General features: G+C 42.3%; 1 protein-coding gene across 4 annotated transcripts in view; it reads left to right on the plus strand.

Annotated features, from left to right (window-relative positions):
- BMP2K (BMP2 inducible kinase) overlaps positions 1–20956 on the plus strand; it is a 50352-nt gene that overhangs the window by 22631 nt on the left and 6765 nt on the right. The window contains exons 6-15 of one of the 4 annotated variants that reach the window (XM_032109020.1): positions 230–311; positions 961–1093; positions 3319–3422; positions 4843–4922; positions 5743–5903; positions 7204–7373; positions 7987–8082; positions 8765–8961; positions 9766–9923; positions 12977–13090. In XM_032109020.1, the coding sequence (XP_031964911.1) occupies positions 230–311; positions 961–1093; positions 3319–3422; positions 4843–4922; positions 5743–5903; positions 7204–7373; positions 7987–8082; positions 8765–8961; positions 9766–9923; positions 12977–13090 (1295 nt within the window). The remainder of the gene's footprint in view (positions 1–229; positions 312–960; positions 1094–3318; positions 3423–4842; positions 4923–5742; positions 5904–7203; positions 7374–7986; positions 8083–8764; positions 8962–9765; positions 9924–12976; positions 13091–20956) is intronic. The other 3 variants (XM_032109021.1, XM_032109022.1, XM_032109023.1) reach the window with 3 other exon arrangements.

A 20956-nucleotide genomic window follows, 5' to 3' on the forward strand; every position in this document is an offset into this window, starting at 1 on the left:
AGCAAATATTAGCTGACTGAAGACTTATTCTTGAGTATGATAGTTAATATTGCTGCTTCAGGTACTATTTGTGCTGCTGCAAATGCAGTAATGACTTGGATTGTGCAAGACAATTCCAGGCACATGTCTGAAACTTGTGTGATTGGTGTGTGCATGGCAGATGGGGAAAACATCCTCTCAGTTCTGAGGCAAGGTTTTCAACTATGTCCTCTCTATTTTATATTGCTAGGTACACAACACTTTCATACAGAGCTCCTGAGATGATCAATCTGTATGGAAGAAAGCCAATTACTACCAAGGCAGATATCTGGGTAAGAAAAAAACCAGGTAGGATGATATATGGGACTGGTTAAGGAGGGGGAATTAAAACTGCCATTGACTGACTGAAAAATTAATTATTGGAAAATGAAATACATTGGGCAGCTGTAGAACACAACAGTAGAGATAGCTTGGGTAGTTAGATTTTTTTGTAAATATAATAAATCCCACATTTGATTTTTTTTTTTCTTTTAATTTAAAGGAAGGGGAATGTGATGTAGAACTTCTCTTCTTTTGTTGGCTCTAGTTTCTGGTTGATAGTCCCTAGTGATTTCTCATGGAAACCTATTGGCAGCATGGTCAAGAAAGGTGCTTTTTATTAGTTGATGTGCAGAGAAGAAAACAAATACGTAATTTAGTGCAAAGAGTTGTGATATCTCTGGGTGATAGGACACTGAGAATGCAGCTCCTGGTATGCTCTGGTTTGTACTTGGTTTGCTACAGGAATCTGTGGAAGAGCAAGTGTTGCTAGAGCTGCTTTTGATCCATCAGCTCATTGCATCAGCTGTGTTCCGAAGTGCAGCTCCTACACAGAGTGTGAACAGCTGCTGTAGCCAGGGTGGAGCGTCTTGTTGGTGCTGCCGTGTTGTGGCAAGGGGCTTGCCCTCATCCCCTCACAGGGCCTGTGTTTGTCTTTCACAGGCACTGGGCTGCTTGCTGTATAAGCTCTGCTTCTTTTCACTTCCCTTCGGAGAAAGTCAGGTTGCCATTTGCGATGGAAGCTTTACTATCCCAGACGGCTCGCGATACTCCCACAGCGTTCACTGCTTGATAAGTAAGTACACAGGCACTGCAGCAACTCTTTCATCTCATAAAGCCAGAAAAGCACAGCAAGTGCTGCTGAGCACCATCAGTGTAAAGACCTGCTGCGTTCAGCTGTGCCTCTCAACTCCCCAAGAGTGTTGCTGAAGCTCAAGGAACCTTTTGGTTTCTCTGGGACTCAAGGATGATTTTTTTTTTCCCTTAGGTGTCCATAAACCCCAAAGGAATAGGGGGAATGCAAAGAGTGCTTGTATTTATTATTTAGCTTTTTTTATTCATACTTCCTTTTTGCTCTTAAGTGTGTATTTTCTGTGGAATGTCAGACCATTGACGGTATTTTCTGTGCAAGTTGGACAGTTGTGCTTAGATGAATTTGAAGCGCAGCTTTAGCATAGCAACGTCAATGTGCTAAGATTAATTGCACTGGGGATAATTTTATAGTAGTTCCATGATTTATACTGGAATAAAAATCAGGAAAATTTTGTGCAACCCCAAGTGTTGGACATGAACTCTGGCAAAAGTTTGGCATACATTCTGGCAAAGTGTACGAAGAGAGATTTTTGGACAAGAAGCAGCTCTGAGGCTTGTGAATCATGCATTACCCAGGCACAGAGATGTGGGAGCTAATATTTACAGTAACCATCAGTATTGTCTTTGTTTTCCACTTAAAGTAGGCTCACTTGAAAGAGTGAGATGGACAGAATATGAAAAATTCAAAAGGTTCGAGTAGGAGCTCTTAGAACTTTAAGTTATGGATGTGTTGACCAAGTATTTGATACTTTTATGTAATAGGCAATGCCGAATCCAAAACACTTTTTTGAGTGCACGTTCATAACTGAGAAACAGCAGTTGTGATGGCAAGCACTTGCCTTCTGCCAGTACTGACAAAATGAGACAAATTTTCAAATGACTTAAGTACTTTTCTCTGTCACAGTGTTACTTTTTTTTTTTTTAGAAGAGTATGGGTTTTAATCTTTTCTCCTATGTCTGAATGCAGATTTTTTTAATTCAGTGAACTGCTGTGCCAAGATGAGCAATACTGACATGGAATATATGTGGGTGGGGCAGAATGTCCTTATGTAAACTTCCCTTCTTTCCGTTTGGAGTGGAAGCCATAAAAAGCTGCAGTTGGTCATAAAAGGTATTTCAGGAACTGTGGCCTTTCTCTCTGCTCTTTTACAAGGCAGAGGCTGGGGAGGAGCAAGCTGGACATGATCCAGCCCATGAATTTTACATTTCAGAGTCAAGTGGCGGGAGTCACTTCAGTGAGTCTTCTGCTTCCATGTCATGGTGCTGCAACTGAGTGTTGGAATCTGTTATTTTGTAAAATCTCTTAAAAATTAAACTTGCAGTGAACTGTACAGAACATGTACTAATGGTTTTGTGTAAAATTCTAGAATCTGTCTAAAACTATTTTTTCAACCTATTGAGGATTTCTTTTAAAATGATGTGTAAGGTTGGCTGTACTACTGAGCAGTTGTGCAAATGTCGTTCACTTTGCTTGTCAAAAGTGAGAAGTTATATTTTGATAGGTTGTTCATTACTTCATAGCAGAGCATTTTTAGAGGCTTAGGATTTTTTTAGAAAGCATATTTTATTGTGTATTTAGGTTCTCTGATTATCTAGGCAAGATTGCCTGATTATGTATACTCTGTTATGTTGGAGACAATATACAGTAACTTTGATTTCTTGGAAAAACACCAAACGTTTTAATTCGGGAAGCAAATGTTTGAGAGGGAGTATCAGGAATTGTGTGTCTTGTCAGGGAAAAGTCCTTTTATTCATGATACTGTATTTTTTTATATGCAAGATTGTTCATAGTCAATGAAACCTACAGACAAAAAAATGATAAACCTTAGCATGATGCAGTAAGATCTGTCAATCTCCTTTTAGCTACAGTGAATTTTGTATTAACCCTGGGAAATGTTAGTACTGTGAGTTGGTTTTGTGCTGTTTCTCTCTGCAGTTACTAATTCCTACTTCAGTTTAGCTCCCTTTTGCACAGCTGAGTGTCAGGATATCAAGCAGCATACATGTTCTACAATTGGTTTTGACCCTGTAAACCATTTGACTTGACAAAAAGTATTAAAAATCCCCCGAACCCAAGATAACAGTGGAAATGACTGTTTGATGGTAAGCTGATTTGGTGGAACTGCTGAATTTCTCCTTGCTGGTAGCATGCTGTCTCAACAGGCTTTCTGAGATCTAGCAGTGATATGTCTTTATCAATTTTTGCAGGATATATGCTTGAACCAGATCAAGAGCAGAGACCTGATATCTTTCAAGTGTCTTACTTTGCCTTTAAAATTGCCAAAAAGGATTGTCCAGTGTCGAATATTAATGTAAGTACTCTTGAATTCCTTCAATATTTTCAGTGTGTTATATAGGTAGCATTGACAAGTCCATCAGATTAGCTGACAGATCAGGTCAGTTCTGTCATATGCCTGGTTCCTAAATGTAAAACACAGCAGAGACCACGTCAAGCTGATGTTGTGTACACGCAGTATGAGTTCTCCGTAAGCAAAATATGCTCTTAATTTTGAGGGCATAGTTTCATGAACTGCATTGATGCTGCACCAATACCTGGCTTAGGATTTAGCCATTAGCAGTCTCTTAATACAATCAATATGAAATATGCAGTTGTTAACCTTGTGGCAGTAGAAGGCTTAACGTTGTAAATGGAGTGTCAAGAGCGTGTGTTGTTTGCTCTTGATAAACCCTTCTCTTAATCGTCCTTAGCAATTTTGTTAGTCTGCTGGGAGGCTCCAGTGAGCTGGAGAGCAAACACAGCAGTACTTGGGTCAGCCTGCGTTCTTACCCTTGCTTTCCATGGGGGTCTGAGCTTGGTCTGCAAGATCACTTGCTTCACAGGTGTAATTACTGTGCCATGGAATTTGGGGACACTTAGCTAATGTTGAGTATTATAAAGTGGTTCTCAAGGCAAGTATCAGGAAAAATCCATCTGAAATTGAGTTTGCAACAGGTATCAGTTGTAGTGCTCTGTCTTCAGAGGCAGACAAGTGAACTTTCTGAGATCGTTTTGAATTCCTTTTTTCCTTTATCACTGCACAGGGAGGTGCTCCGTAAATTTGAGCATTGCCTTTTGGAAGCACAAACTAAAATAAACGAGGAAGTCTTGAAATACTTGATAGTTAACTGTCTCTATCATTTGTGACCAGATTTAGATTTGCGTTCCTTACGTGCATTTGTCATTAGAGACGATGGGTTTCCTTCTTTGTCCCCAGCTGCCGTATTACTTGTAAAACATAATCTAGATGGTGTGGAAGTCATTCAGGAATGTGATTGAGGTGGGGGTAAGATAAAACCCTGTAGAAGCTTTGGTGCTGCATGGTTTTCTGAAATTTGTCTTCTGGTTGAAGAGCCAAGTGTGCTAAGAACGGTTTCCTCCCAAGATTGGCTTTGCTTTAGTTCTGGAGCTTGAGGCTGAAGTAAGTCTCTGTGCACTCGCACAAAAGTGCTTGCAGAACATGTTGTATTTTATTGTTGATAGCTGGTAGTGAAAATGAAGTGAAGTAGTTGACAAAACAGTCAGACCAGTCAGGTTCTGCTTTACTTCTGCAACAGATTGAGAGGATATAGAGGTACTGTTAAGATAAAACCGTTTCCATCTACAGCTGTGAGTTCTGCATGAAGCCTTGTAATGTGGAGGTCTTGAATCCAAGTATTCCTCTTCAATATGTAATGAATTTTTTTCTTTCAGGATTTTGGTTTTTTAATTTATTCATATTTATTTTTCCCAAGAATTCTCCTGTCCCTTCAACTCTTCCTGAACCCATGACAGCTAGTGAGGCAGCTGCTAGAAAAAGCCAAATAAAAGCAAGGTGAGCAGAGGATGTGACTTTACATTTTCTTTCTCCTAGTGTTACTAAGATACATGTTTGTTTAAAACCCATCTTCATACTCTTGTTAATAAATGAAATATTACCTCAGTAAAAGAAGTCATTAGATAAACTGCATTTCTAAGAGCTTCAAGTCTGTTTGGATTCCACTCCTTTGCTTTTTTCATTATATTGAGAATCTCGGGAGCGAAACCGAGAGCCTGATATTTTGTAGGTAAATGGGTTTTGTTAGTTGTTTTTGACAAATTCTGTTTTTTATGGAAAAATATTAACTTTTTTGTCCTTGTTAGTAAAAACAAACCCAAAACCTTGGAACTTCTTATTCATGCTTCTGATTTCTCCTATGATAGACTGTGTATGCACTTTAGGCTGGTGCTGGATAAATCCTTTACCCTTTCATTCCTTGTTAATCAAAGTTGTTTGGGTTTGAACCTACCAGCACGTGTGACTCGGATATTTTTATATTCAGCTGTCATTATCAGCTCTGTTTGCAAAAAATAGAAACAAAACCGTAAGAAATTAGTATAAGTAGAAATAATTTGACCTAGCACGTAAGGTTTTCCTTTCTTGTGTTTCTTGTACATATGAACAGTAGTCATGTTTCTCATTACAGGGTTGTGGACTCATGCACAGGACTGGAGTTTTAGGAAGCAAATTTTAAGATATTTACGTGCAGTGCAGAAGTAGAGTAGCACATGATTAAGACATAACTGAGCTATTGAGAGATGTACCATGTGTAATTTGAAGTAGAAATAGTTGTCTTTTCATCAAGTATCTTATATGGGAAAAATTGCCCTTTCAGAATAACTGATGCTGTTGGACCAACAGAAACCTCAATTGCACCACGACAAAGACCAAAGGCCAATTCAAGCACTGCCCCTTCCAGTGTTCTGGCGATCCAGAGCTCAGCAACTCCTGTCAAAGTACAAGTTCCTGGGGAATTCGGTAGTCGTGGGCAAAAAGGTAACTTAAAGTCTAAGGATGGACCAAAACAAACCAAGAAGGAACTGTGCCTTTATTCTTCTTGCTCTACTAGGGATAACAGTTAAAATTCAGTTTTAATCTGTCTTATTTTTTTATATACCAAAAACCAAATCTTCATCATTTCTGAAAGACTTTCAATGTGTGAAGTGTAAATTTGAGGTGCCACAAAAACTAAATGCAGATTGAGAAGTGAAGGTGTTTAATCATTATGCTTAACACTGGTTTTTGAATTAACTTGCCCACTGCAGACAGAAGTTCATGCTTGTTTTGACTTGCAAATAATTCACAAAAAGTACAGAGCCCTTCTGTATCAGACTGGGTTTTTTGTAGTAGGAAGAATATTCTCCTGTGCCTCAAGAAGTCATGAGGGTAGCACCAATATGTTGGTGGTATTCGTAGGCTGGAAGCAAGTCACTTTTCTCATGACTGACAGATTCATCCCACATGGCACTGCGAGTGCAGGAGGAATTAGGGGAGACTCAGTCAAGTTAAATGGGTTTTCGAAAAATTCTTGTTCTTTTTCTCATACAGAAAGAGTTATGGCTCTGCTAAATATTCACTTAAATAGTTGACATTTATACCTAGAACACTTTCTGATTGCACTTCATGCTGTTATGTGTCTGCTGCAGAAGAGTAGCTTCAGGGATGGTATTGGAGAAGTATCAAAAGGCCACTGGGAAAGTTTGTGTCCCAGGTGTAAGTACTTTTTACTAGGTGGGATCCACATAACATCCAACTTGAAAAGCTTTTTCTGTTAGGACAAGGAACAGATCATTCCTGGGCGTTTCAGGAATATAAACCACATTGTGCAAGAAAGAAATTTATGGTAGTAACTGTTTCTTAAAAGATTGCAAAAGCAATTGAATGGCAAAATTAATCAGGTGTTCTGTTTAAGGGAGTTTGATGAGTGAGCTAATACTTTCCTTAGGGGAAAAAAATGCAAAATACGTCTGTGTTGGATGCATACAAAAGCTCTATGCTCTGAGGTAAGGGTCTGAGATCCTGCAGTGTGTAACTTAAGTGTTAGTAAAGCAGAACTCTGGAACCCAGCTTGCTGTCATGAGACCAGAGGAATCTTCCAGCATCTTGCAGGTAGAAATGGTTCATTTTCAGGCCTGGAAATACTTTCAAAGAAGTAAATGTGGTGTCTGCCAGGTGTCCTGGTTGTCAGACTGGGAAAAGAAGTTCACAGACAGTGTCAGCTTGAGGTGTCAAACTGCCAGGGAGAGCTCTGGCTGAAGCTGAGGGGTCTGGATGTCAGTAGTGTTGTCTGTCACAGGAACCACGCGCCCAGGGAACGGCCAAGACATCTCACAGTCCCAAGGGACCACCCCACAGCAGCACAGGGTGCTCCAGCAGCTGCAGCAGGGAGACTGGAGACTGCAGCAGCTGCACCACTTGCAGCACCAACAGCACCAGCCTGCCATGCAGGATGCTTATATCCAGCAGGTACAGTCAGATCTGTTAGACAAGTGTCTGAGACGTATTGTGGGTGGTTATAACGCTTGGAATCATGTGCCAGTTCCACACTTCTGCCGTTGCTGCCTGTACTTTTCCAGCTGAAAGAGCTTCTGTCCCTTCTTAGTATTGGTTTGTCCCTTCATAGGCCCTGTAATGTTTGTCCTAGAAAGTTGCTTGCCTTGAGCTGTGTTGTTCTTGCAGTGTGACTCTGAATTCCATCTTGCTTTGCATCATCACTGTGTGACTTAAATAAAGGCTTTACCCTTGTGTTAAAGGAGCTTGGGATAAACGTTAGGAGTGATTATGGGTGATGATGTTGTGCTTGCAGTAGATGGTTGTATGTGCACCAGTGCTGAATATGTAGTCTGATTTTTTTGTTGTTGTTAAGAATTGGCTGGGGAGTGGGGGAAGGAAAAAGCTTCCAAACAGAGTGATTAAAATGCGGTGACTCAATTGCAAGCTGGTTCTTGATTATGTGATATCTTAATTGAAAAATGCTGTGAAGTCATAGATGTGATAGTCAGAAGAAGCATTAATTAAAATATCTGCTTATTTCTGAGGGGGCATCGTGACTTTTTAAAGCTGTTTTTTGTCTTTCCAGTATCACCAAGCAGTGCACCAGCAGATGGTCCAGCAGCAGCTGTTGCTGCAGTCTGTGTACCAGCAGCAACCTGCCCAGTCACAGTATCCTGCCATGGTATGTCACAGAGATGGTACAGTCTTAAAATATAGCCTGTGCTTGTAAATCTCTTGTGTAGATGCAGGAAGAGAAGTGCCTGGCTAATTGTACTGAGCTCTGGGCACGGTAAATAGTGTGCAGTTGGGCATCTAAAATGGTATTTAGTTGGTGGGAAGTTAACCCAAACTAGGTTATGAAAGCTTGTCTGGAGTTGCACTTGTGTATTAATAATAGGATGGGATCTATCCTGAGTTTCTTAAGAAGGTCTGTGCTTATTTGAAATATACTTGGTTAAAGTTTCCAGTACTGGCCACAGCAACAAATACATGTTACATTACAAAGTGACAGAAGACAGTGATGTCCAATTCTTTCTTGAAAAGCAAGAGAGTTAACTGCCAGAGTCCATTTTTTAAAAATTGAGGAGAAACTGTCCTGAAATCTTGTATTAAGATTTAAGAATAGAGCATGGTGAAAACGCAATTAACAGTGCTGCAGTAGCATATAGCTGAGTTGCAATAATTACAAAAATCTAAGTGGCAGTACACTGGAAAAGAAAACCAGTCTCACTGACCTGTTGGAGCGGTTTCTCTGCGCCCGTGTGTTCTGGAGGGTGGCAGTGGTGGGTGTGTTTGGCTGCAAGAGCAGCGCTGTTACTTAGCAGAAGAGATTAAGGCAGCCCGTGTGTGTTCTGGTAACACAGCCCCAATTTCCCCAGGTGCAGCAGTACCAGCAGGCTCTCCTGCAGCAGCAGATGCTGGCTCAGCAGCGGGCACAGCAGGTGCAGTCCCCTGAATATATCACTTCTCCACAAGACTTTGCACCGGCCTTAATCTCCTACCCCAGGTCACTCCCAGTGCATGGTGGAACAGTGGCAGATCTTCCCTACCCGACAAACAGGTAAGAATTGTGGCTCAGGTGAGCCTGGGGATTACTCGTGGCTTGCATTACTAATTGTGGTTAGCACTGCCAAATCCTTTCCTCAGAAATTACTTGCTTTGATAGTAAGAGATTACTTAGAGCAGTTGGACAGTGGGTGTTCAGTGGTAAAGGATATTTTGGGAGCAAAGTTAGACAGTTTGTTAACAGATGAGCCTGGTACAATTTCTATCTGTCTTCCAGTATTTCTTGTTCATGGACAAGACTCCAGGAGCTGACTGCTAACCACTTTGCTTGGGATGGTCAATAGCCTATGTTGAATGAGGTTATCTGCATCTGAAAGCAGTTTCAAACACCCTATTAAGAGCAGCTTTGTAGTTGGCATTGATGTCCTAGGGCTGCTAATGCCTGTGCTCAGGGGTGTGACCTGAGTATTTAACATGATGTACACCTCAGAAGAGATGCGGTCCCTCAGCAGTGGCCCTTGGACCTGCCTTTGCTTAATAAATGGTAATAAATGATGGCTTTCTCATGAATTCTGCCCAACAACAGTGTATGTAATAAAAAAACCCCCTTCCTTTCTGATTTAAAAAAACCCTACAGATTTGTCCAGCTTCACTGATGTTAGAAACCAGGATATATATTTATATAGCTTCCTACTAGGCTTGCCTTAAATTGGCCTTCTGATTTTTTGGGATGAGCTCTTAATGCACGTGTGCTGCTTGGGTGTAGGACTTGGTATCATGAAGCATGTCTCAGATTTTGACCCTGATCCCCAATCCTGTCATGTTTCTCTTTATTTGCTTCCTTGAACTGACTCTACAGGTCAGGTATTCCTGATGCTGAAGCGATTGCCAGTTACCCAAAGCAGAACATCAGTAACCCACCTGATATGTCAGGTTGGAATCCGTTTGGAGAGGACAATTTTTCCAAGTTGACAGAGGAGGAACTGCTGGACAGAGAATTTGACCTGCTAAGATCAAGTAAGGGACGCTTGAAGGCTTACTTTGCTTCCCAGTAAATGAGGGCTCTGTGGTTGCTCAGCAGTTCCAACATGTCCTGCTTGTCCAAGGACCGTGCAGGCTGTGTACACAACATTCTTTCTGAGCATTTGAGGGCACAGTTGGGCCTGTCTTCCTTTCCTTCTCCTTTTTGAAAATGTGTGCACTAGGAACTCACTGTCTGAAACTGGTAGTTACTGGCTCAATTACTGCAGAAATGGTAATACCTTAGCTCTTCCACACTGCTTGTGTCACCTTCACTGACAAGAGGCTCTCAACAGCAGAGATATGTTGTCAGATGGGAAGAGAATTTTGCCTGCTTGCTTTATTCCTTTCCAGCTTTTTTCTTGCACACCAGAGCAGAAGATTCTGTGGGTCTGATATGTCCTTTGAAGATGCCTGAAAGAAAAGTGATCTATTACATTATGTTAATGTTTTGTACTGTCCTTTTTGAGTGGCTACATGTAAGGGCTGCTTTATTGTACTGATATGGCAATAGTTGAATAAACTTTTTCCTCGTGAAGTCAGTTATTTCCATGGTTTTTACTTGGAATTACTTTGTGTTCTTAATTGCTGAACACCTGCTTGTTAGTTACTCTTCCTATAACTGGTTTTGTTGAGATCAGATTTATTAGTGGGACTTGGAAGATGTGACAATATTAAAAAACAGATTGTGTATGCTTGGCTGTCTATCAGCAAGTTTCTTGCAATTAAAAGTACAGTAAAGTTGAATTTCGAGTAACTTAAAAAAACTACCTTTGCCTACAGTTGAGTATTTTTCTTATTGGACGTGCACGTTACCTGTTAATCCTTTAGGAAAGTGACTGGGTGGGTTTGTTTGCGAAACTCTGGATGATAGTTTTCCCTTGTATCCTGTGTGGATCGAATCAGACTCCTGTTTCTGAGATGGGAATGTAGCCTGCACACATTTTACAGTCAAATGTCTCACCGCTAGCTGGGAAGAATGGCTAATGTGCTAGCTGAAATTAAGCGTTCCTTCCAAATCCGAGTTAAGGATTTGATTCAGTAGTAGAATTGAACATCTGTAAGCATGCTCCTTCCAAATGTGGCCCTAAGTCTTTTGAAATAATGCACTCGTGAATCTGGAGCAGGTTAGTTTGAACCAGAGGTGAGCTCAACACTGTCCACTTCCAGAATCCATAACTGCTGGACTGCTGGCAGTACTTGTGTAAGTTTGGGGAGATTGATTTGGTTAAGCCACAAGTTTTGTCCAAATGCAAGTACCAAAGAAGATTATAACCAAGGCACGTTTTGGGCTCAGGTCTTCAAGGTAATTCAGTGCGCAGGAGAGCTGGATGTGGTAACACACTTGATAGGCTGTATCTGAAAAGTAAACTAAACTCAACGGTGCAGCTCTGCTCAGTTCTAACCAGCATTAGGGATTTTAGTCACTCACACAGAGAAAATGCAGAAATAACCCCGAGTTACTCCCTTGCCAGCAGCACACTAGATGGCAGCCTTGTCTGTATGGGTGGGCTGCCTTACAGCTGCTCTGAGCTCCTGGGGCTCGGTGCCCCTCAGAGGAGGGGGAGCACTGGTGGTTTGTGTCTGTGTGTGCATGTAGATGCACACGTCACAGCCTTCAGAGACCTTTTAACTTGGCTTTTTGATGCTGAGGGTCTTGTGCCAAAGATCATATGAGCATACCTGGCAGTGCTAATGCCTTTGCTGCAGTCAAAGCAGCAATAATTATAGTTCATGTTGTCCACTGGTACTTTCTCAGACTTGGCTGGAATAATGAGAGATCAGGAGATTTATTGTAAAATTAAATCTTGTACCTATAAAATTGTCTTTAACTGCGTAATACTGGAATTTCCTTAGATATGTATTAAGGTTGAAGGCTGAGTTCTCTTTAGATGTAGGTTATCTCTTATGAGGGAAAAAGGCTGTTGAGTACTAAGTAACTTTTTTGCCATCTAGAGAAAAGAGAATTGCAGATGTAGATTTGATCAGTGGTTCTATTTTTCTGTTACTAAAGCCAACTGCTGTCCTGTACTTTATAATTCACATGCAGTGGTGTGTAAGTTTGTGGAACTGAGTAGTGTTCAAAACATGAATCCTTTCTTCCTCTTTTCAGGAGCCTAGTTTGTATTGTTGGACTGATACTTTATACATAAATTAATGATGGTTCTGAATCTGGCAAATATTTTTAAAGCTTACACGTTTATGACAGTAACACCTAAGTGAATATACACAGCGTTTGTTAGAGGATGAAGATGTCACAATTCCTCAGGCTGGCATTACCATCAGATTGCCTGTGTTGAGGGGCTTAATGGTGTGTGCAGTGATGGGTTCTGCTGGGGTGATTAATCACTTCTCTTGTAAAAGGGAATCCAATTCCTAGGACAGAATACATTGCTTATACTTGGTGAGTGTTTTCCTAGTAGAATGATGCTGGTTTCAGTAAAAGGTCATGTGCAATTGGATGGATTTCTGAACTGAGCACCTTTGTGGAGAGCTGTGACATGGAGTGACAGATTGGAGCTCCTGGCTCTTGTTGTTTCTCTGTTGTTGGTGTTGCTTTGATCATCAGTTAGGGATGGGCCAGAAGTGACATCTGATGCAGCATTTCTGACAGCATTATGAAGAAGTAGGTTTCCTAAACAGCTCCTGTAACCACTTAATCATCTGGGCAGAACTGGGAGCCAACAAAGTGAGTCTGCTTTTTCACAGGGAAAAAGCCCCCAGCCCGGCTTTCATAGCATTGCACAAAGACTGTTGTTAGGCTCAGGATCACCCTGATGCTCCAGCAGGGACAGGTGTGGGTGCAGAACCTCCCAGGCACTCTGCCTGTCTCCTTGCCAGTCTGTGCAGTAGGAAGGAGCTGCCCAGACCAACTGTGCAGGCCAGAGCTGTGCTTCTTACTACCCTTTCTTTGTCAGAACCCCCTGCCAGAGAATATATTCCTCTCTCACCCTGTACAGTGCATAGCTTTGCATAGGTGTAAGTCCTGCCATTTTTATTTTATTTTACTTTACGTTATTTTTTGTTCTGTTTCATTTTGTTTTTTACAGACAGGCTGGTGGACAGGAGAGCATCTTCAGATAAGAGTGTGGAGCCACATGCTGCTCCACAGACAAGTCCTCCTGAAGATCCGTTTGGTTCTGTTCCTTTCATTTCTCAGCAAGGCAAGTTCCATCTGTGACATGATTACCTCATAGCTGTATGCATACATACATATAGGTGTATGTATCTGCTAAAGTGTGCACAGCAGTTCAGTGATCAAAAAATGGCAAAGGGCTTGGCTGCCTCCCGAGAGCACATGGGTTGAAGGGATGTGTTAGTGTGTTCATTACCTCCAATTAAAACCACCTGTGCATCCATCTCCTTGTGCCTGTGGAGCCTTGGGACAGACTGTGTAGGGTGTGGTTCTGCTGGGCCAGTGCAATGGGCGTCACCTGGGCAGAACCACAAGTGCTTTTGCTGAAGGAGAATTCCTTGCTAAGGCCAAATTTTGTTACTTCCTTGTAGTCTGCTTCTGACTCACACAGTTTCTGTAGTTCACTTCTCCAGCCAAGTGAAGACAGTAAGCTTCTATGCATTTAATGCACAGTTTTGGTACAAGTTGAGTCAAACCCCAACATTTTATGTTTTCTGTACATGGGGAGGGTGGGCATTCATTATTGCTGTTCAGTTCAGCTTTGACTATGTTTACCTTGAAGGGAAGTAAAAATAATGTGTTATGTGGGCATTGTGAGTGGGAAACTGCATCATCCTGCAACTTAAGCAACAGTTTTAACAGTCGGTGGATCAGCACTTTAGTATTGATTTTGGTACCTTTGACAAAGTAAAGCCTGTGTGGTAGTTGAATGGTAAAAGGAGCATCAGTCACTTCTGAAGCCACTTAGGTTTTGTTGCGAGTTCTTGTGTGATGAAGGTGCCTTAGTATGACTCATTCAGACTGTTCTTACGGAAGTTCAAAAACTCAGGTAATGTGCCTTAAAATAAATCAACTGGGGTCAACCTAAGTTAGTATCTGTGTTTTCTTTCACTTTGATCTTGTTCTTGGAGGTGCTCCGCTAGGGCTGCATAGCACTCACGAGTGCTCCACGTGGTGAAGGGTGGACAGGGTAACGCTGTTGTGTTCTGCAAAGCCTTTGGTAAAAATCCCTCTGTGCCCACGGCTGCTTCCTGTCCCTAGACCTGAAATCATTCTGCTTGGTCTAGGACTCTGTTCCTAGTTTGTGGTGTTGTTCCGCTCACTCAGGACAAGTTTGCTTTCTGTCACCTTGTTCATGTTCAGTAGTTCAGTGCCATGTGAAAGCCATTTAAGTGAAGAAGGGTTTGCTCTATAGGTGCTGTTTGGAAGGGTTTTCCCTGGCATCTTCATTCCAGAGGTTGCTTTGACTTATGGGTGAGCCTGAATTCACATGCAAAACAAAGAGGAATAGTTTACACTCCATTTAAAATGGGGACCATCAGGTACTCAGTCTCCTGCCAACTATTCATGCCCTTGTGTCCAGAGATTATTTTATTGCTTTCCTCACCTGAGATCTTGGAAATGCATTTGACTGTTGCTGGTTTTGGGATGGTTATAATATAGCTTTAGATTGTAACCAATGTCCTCACTGTATTGTATCATGTGCTTTATTTTTGTTACTTGAAATCCAAGCTCTCATTCTTGACATAATGAAAAAAAAAGGGAGCTGCTTCTATTAAGGGGAGGAAAAATCCCCAGAAATTCAGTTGTGACTGAAAAACCAGCCTGTTTGAGACATGGTGAACTGGTAGCTGTGGCACTGGGAAAAAATCATCCATTTTTCAATGGCCTTTTTTCCTATGGACTTGTAACTGGCATTTAAATGAGTCAATACTGGCTTGGTTTCAAGGAAGGTATTGTTAGTTATGTGTTAACTGTGAATTGCACTTAGTAAACAAATCAGATACAATAAATCTTTAAATGTTAATATTTATCTTTTAAAAGCTGGTTTGTGTTCCCCACTGAACTGTTCTTTGTAATGTCTTGAAAAGAGGTGTCGCAAGACATCTAAGAAAAGGAGAAAGCTGTTGGACAGACTTGGACATATTTAATTTCTAGCTGAGGGCTTTCTGGGGCAAGCTTGACAAATGTGCCTCCCTAATATTTTGATGTCCGCTTGTACTTAATGCTCGTGTGACATGTTCTTTCTGGTTTGTTCCTCGTGATTGTGAAACATGTAACTGAGAAGTAAACCACCTGTGTCCCTTACTCAGGGCATCCAAGGTCAGGTGACTGCTCGGCAAGTGGAACAGGGGGTTCCAGCATTTGCGAGAGAGACTCTCGGATCTTGTTAAAGCACAAGCTTCGTTTCCTTACTGTAACGTGTCTTGGGCCAAATGTGAAGATTGTTAGCACTGTTTGCCATGGGCTCTGGCTACTGAATTCTGACTTGTTGAATTACAATGAGATGAAATGTTGACCTTATAAACACAGGATCTTTAAAGTAAATAAAATTGACTTTCTTGAAAAGTGACAGTTCTTACTGAAGTTGTGTTCTACTGTATTGGCCACAGTTCCAGCTCAAAGGTTGGGTCTTTTCTGCTTGGTTTTCCTTGCTGTGGCATTAGTCTGATGTCTAAATGGTGTATGAGGGCTGTGGCTCAGTAGAGTCACCCAGCGGATTCCTCCTGTTCTGGAGGCTTAAGGGTTCTCTGCTGAAAGCAGCTCTGCACTCAGTAATAAACTGGTTCCTGTCACCTTTTGAGAGAGAGCTGCAAGATGATGAATATCGTGTGTTGTCTTTTGACTTACCAACATCAAGTGCTGGTCATCTGGCAACGTAAGTGTCACCAGGTATGTTAATGTGTGTCTGGGAAGGTGAGGCAAGGGAGCAGCAGAGGCTGGAATTGGAAACCTTCAGTCATCGCTGGGAAAGTCTATGGGCTGCTGTGACTTGGGATATTCTCTGTGGAGCTGCGAGTGCATTTCAGGCTGGCACTGCTACAAGGATCACCAGGAAAAGGAACCTGGAATTGGATGGACTATAGCTGCTTGTCTGTCAGACCTTCTGTGCTTATTCTTGTCCCGTGGGAATGGAGAGCCAGCAGCAACATGTGTCCCTTGGCATGCACAGACGGAAGGAGGTGTGAAATGAACTAATGGGTGTTGGGTTCCTCTCTATCTGGGAAATAGGGAAGCACTGTGGAAGTTCTTGATGTCTCTCACCCTTGGTGTGTATCCTATTAAAAGCATTCTCACAAGTAAATTTGCTACACACACTACTTTATGCCTGAATTTTTGTGGAAAATGGTAGTGCCCTAAGACCTGAGATGACTGGAAAAGAAACTCGGCCCTGGAAAAGAATTCCAGTGCTTGATCTGATAGAAACAAACCTGACATTGCAAACTTCTTAATGAAAGAGAGAGAAGACAGCACAATTGAATGGCCAGCACTGGGGCACTTAGGCACTTCACATGCGGAAAACAGATCCTGGTTCTGGAATGCCCAAAACTGGATGGTGACAGTGGAAAAAAACATCTCCTGTGGTCAGCATTTTGGAATGGAAGTTTTTGATTCAAGTCTGTGTTAACCAGCTTGTGTTGTAATCCCCTTGGTTACTATCAAGTGTTTCAGAAGCTCAGGAGAAACACATTTTGTGCTGCTTTCAAATGTAAGAAGGAAATGTCATGAATATAGTATAGTTTGCTGGTGAGTTGTACTTGGTGCCTTTGGTCATCTTGCCTTTATTCACACTAATGTCTATGGGATGAAGCCAGGCTAGGATGGCCTTTTGCTTCCCTCAGCTCAATACTGTGATTCCCAGAAGGAATACAAGCATTGAGGTAACACTCAAAATTATATGGATGGGCTGTGTGCAAAGTGGAGGTGTTGGGAAATGTTGCCTGAAGCTGTTTCAGGCATTTGGTGTGCTTGTGGGGAATCTCTGTGAGCTGTCTCCTGGCTTGGATCTTGGGATAGGGTTTTGGTTCAGGTCATCTCATTAACAGTTCTGTTGAATGTTGGTACACATCATGTGTGCTGTAGACGTGATCAAGTCACTTGGTTTTTGTAGCCTCCATGGGGTAACCCCTTCTGAGCCACTGCAGACCTGTTCTCTGTGCAGAGACTGAATAAAAATGAGTCCAGTTCTGTAGCAGCTTCCTTGTGACTTCCAGGCTTCCCACACTCGGTGATGCGGTGGTGTCTTCAAATGGTCGCTGCAGGTGTCTGTCTTGGAATAAGAGGGGCTTTGTGGTGTGGTGTGTACTGTCCCAGCTATGTGGATCTTGTAGAAAACCAGCTGGCTGTGTGCCAGACAGCAGTGCCATGGGAATCATCTGGAGCCTTGGACACACCCCTGAGAATCCCCTGCTGCAGTAGGTGCTGCTGGGTGTGCACCACGTCACAGCGGAAACGTATGATGTTCTGGCAGGAACAGACATGGGGGTTGATTATTCCTTCCGTTGTTTTTTTGTGTACTGCTTCTAACAGGGTTTCACACCACTGCAAGTTCTGTACCACGGCTGTGGAGCCCTGGCACCACTGTGCAGTCTGGGCCTTTAAGTGAGACACAGCTCACTAGAATTTAAGAAAAAATTATTAATACCAGACCAGAAGAAACGAAAAAAGACTTGAGCCGCTTTTACAACTTGAAAAGTGCTCCTGCCAACAGTTCGTGTTTCTTTGACAGCTGATGTTGATTGTTTAAAGATGCCCAGACCTGTGCAGTGATCTGGCTGTGGTAACAGCGTTTCAGGTTTAGGTAACTTGACCTCTAGAGTAAGTTCTTATCAATATTTGTACTCACTGACAGTTTTGCTGATGTCACTCTATATCTTCTTGGCTGTAACTTCAGATATTTGTAGTGCTTGCTGAATGCAGATTCAGGGTATTTCCCTGTATCAAGATCATCTTAAGCTTCAGCTGTTCTAGGTATCACTTCCTAAGTAACCTGAAATTGTTCACCCATCCTAGGTATAAATGGTGTGTCTGGGCTCTGCCAAGGGTCTGCTTTTTCTGTCCAAATTGGTCTTCTGATTTTTAAAAAGTTTTTTCACATCTTGGAGCAGTCATAGGCACGTTGCAGTATTTTTTTTGTATTGCACTTGAATCTCTGGATTAATTATTTAAAAGAATGTCGTCAGTAGCTGCCAGGCACAAGTGTGGTGGTGTTCTTCCATTTCTGTTGCTCTTGAACATAGAGGTGATGAGACGTGTAAATCCATTACAGTGTTGAGCAGCTGCTGCCCTGGCTGTTGTCAGAGAACTGGTGCAGATTTAGTTGCAGCCCGCCGGTAATCCTTGGGCTGACATGTGGCAAATTGTTATGAAATGATGGTGGCAGTATGTTCCCAATTCCAAGGGAGCTTAAAGCTCTTATGCCCCACTCTTGGGCCACCCCCGCAATACCCTAAAATGGGGGACCCGCAGAAGGCATGTAATTACTGCAGTTGTTAGAGGGAATTCATCCTCTTATAATCCTGTGTCTCAAAAAAGAACATCAGAACAGAAAATTTCCTTGAAGATTGGGATCTTCTTATATGATTAAAGATGTTCCACCTGGCTCGCATTTGAGCAAAGAACAATTGTTCCCTACAAGCTGCAAACCTGATTAGAAGTGTGGTAATCTGAACAGCACATTGCAAACAGATGTTGCTCACCAGTGTGCAGCATTGCCATATAAATATGTATCTGAACGTCTCTGCAGCAGTGTAGCCTGACAAGATTGCACGAAATGGACATGACACGACACTTCAGTTTGGAAATCTGTTTGGCCAAAGCATTCAACTGTCATTAAGCAGGGGCTTTTCCCTTTTGGGGGATTGTTTCTGTGTGTAGTGCTCTTTATTTCATTTGCTAACTTCATTAGCACTGAAACAGGGGCAACTGTAGCGTAGAAAACCAAACTATCCTAGCTTAGTTTAAAAAATGATAGTTCTAGGGAGGTTATTTTTGGTTTGGTTTTGATTCTTGCCTGATGCAGTTTTTATCCATGTTCCTGGGGCTAACTTGAAGCCACTGCAGCTGCAAAGGTGGGTGCAGAGATGGATTGTTCTCCCTGGGTTGGCCAGGTAGGGCTAAAAGTGTGTAAAATGAGTATCTTAGAGTAGTTTCTGCTCAGAGCAGGTAGGTCTAGTTGTTTCTAACACCTCAACACACATGGAAGGATAAAGCGAAATACTTGCTCTTTCCTAACGCATTCCAGTTTGGGAGCAGCGACGTGACCTTTCTGGTAATACTCCTTGGAGTAAAAGTGTTTTCTTCAAACCCACGTTTCAGGAGCAGTTGCTGCTCACAGCATCATCTGATGCGTGCCACCTGCTTTCCAGGTGACATTGTTGATGTAGGGTCATGTGTGCTGGCTCTGCAACTCTGATAATAGTGAGCTCTTAGTGGAGGTTTTGAGTTTCTAATCACTGTTGGATAATTCCCAGTCTACACAATACCTAGACACTGGTTTCCTGCTGCAATAAGCAAGTCACACTGATACTCTGGCAAGGAGACTGGAGACGGAGGAATCTCAGCTAAAGAGCTAGAAATTTGGAAACCGTGTTCAGAAACCACTGCTGAGCTGAGATGCAGTTATTGGCTGTTCTGTGATGGTGTTGGAACAGGAAAAAGTCGTCTTGCTGTGTCTTTGAGTGGCCTCAAAATGGAGATATTTTGGACCATCTTTTCTCATGTGCAGGGGCAGACCTTTACAAATACACACCTCAAGCTTCCCTTTTCTGAAGGGTGCCTCATTCCTGCCAGCACAAAGGCTGGTGGTGTGTGCTGCATCTAGCGTGCCGTGGCATTGCCCTCAGTGGAGCAAGAGCCCACAGAACTGACTGGGGCCAGGACAGACTGCTGTGGGCAAAGTAAAAATGAACAAGTACATCAGACTTTCACTATTCTCGTTGGCTATTCAAGCACTTCCCCTGTGTCTGCCTCTGTCAGCCAGGAAGGTGCTCAGCATTTCCTTGAAGAGTGGTTCAGAGCTCCAAATACAGGGGGAAAACATCTGGCTTCTGTGTTGCTGTGGATGCATGTCTCCAGCAAGAGGGATTGCTCAGTGAATTGTTCCTGGCTTCATCCGAGTTCCTCTGGAGATTCTAGTTGTTAGACTCAAGAGAGGAAGCTTAGGGTGTTAATACAGACTCCTGAAAGGCTGGCTTGTCTTGATGCCCGATTCTCAAGATCATTGGCTGTGTGTGGCCAGCAAGAATCACAGTTCTGAATAACGGGCAGGTCTGTTGGGATGCTGGAGCAGCTGGGGTGCCAGTGCCAGCCCATGGAGTGTGCTGTGGGAAACGTCCTCTTTGCTGTACCATCTGTCTGGAGAGGTCTGGGGCTGAGAGCTGCACCTCGTGTGCCTCAGATGGCCCCTTCAGCAGCTCAGCTGCTCTTGGTAGAGGTTGGGTGTTCTGTCTCGTCAGTGCCCGTTACAGTTTGTTTTCTGTGGCAGCACTTAACAAATAATATTTAAACCTTTTGGGAAGTCAGGTATATCAGATAACACTGTGGTTCAGTTCTTCCTTGAAAAAAAAAAAAGCTGTATTAGTTGTTAACTGCATATTGAGATTAAGTGCAAAGTCTAACCATTCCTTGGGACTGTAAACTCTTGTGGATATGGACATAGAGAAAAGGTTTGGGCCTTTTGTTGTGTAAGTGGTGTTAACATCTAGCCTAGAAATAGTCCCTTTTTCTTCTTTTAAATCTATTTGCATTTATGCTAACATTAGTGTTCCAGTAAATATTGGAAACAGTAGGATTTGGAGGATAGAGGGTTATATAGTGCAATGTGAAGGCTGTACCTTTGGGAAATCTAAAGTAAGCAGCAAAATAATCCAGATTCTAATTTAGTGGCTAAAGCAAATATGTAGTATTTAAAATTACAATAGATAAGAAGCAATCTGACACCAGAAGGCAAGAAGAAACAGCTCAAAGCCCTAATCACCTGATGTTTTTAGTCATTCTGGTCATCCTGTTCTTAAATCCATACATAAATTGTATTGCTGCTGAATTTTGATTGTTTTAAGTGTAACTGCAGAGGGGTGAGGAAGCTGGTGGATGAGGAAATCAGCTGTTAATT

This window comes from Corvus moneduloides, chromosome 5 (assembly GCF_009650955.1).
Source record: "Corvus moneduloides isolate bCorMon1 chromosome 5, bCorMon1.pri, whole genome shotgun sequence".
NCBI classification, from domain to species: Eukaryota; Metazoa; Chordata; class Aves; order Passeriformes; family Corvidae; genus Corvus; species Corvus moneduloides.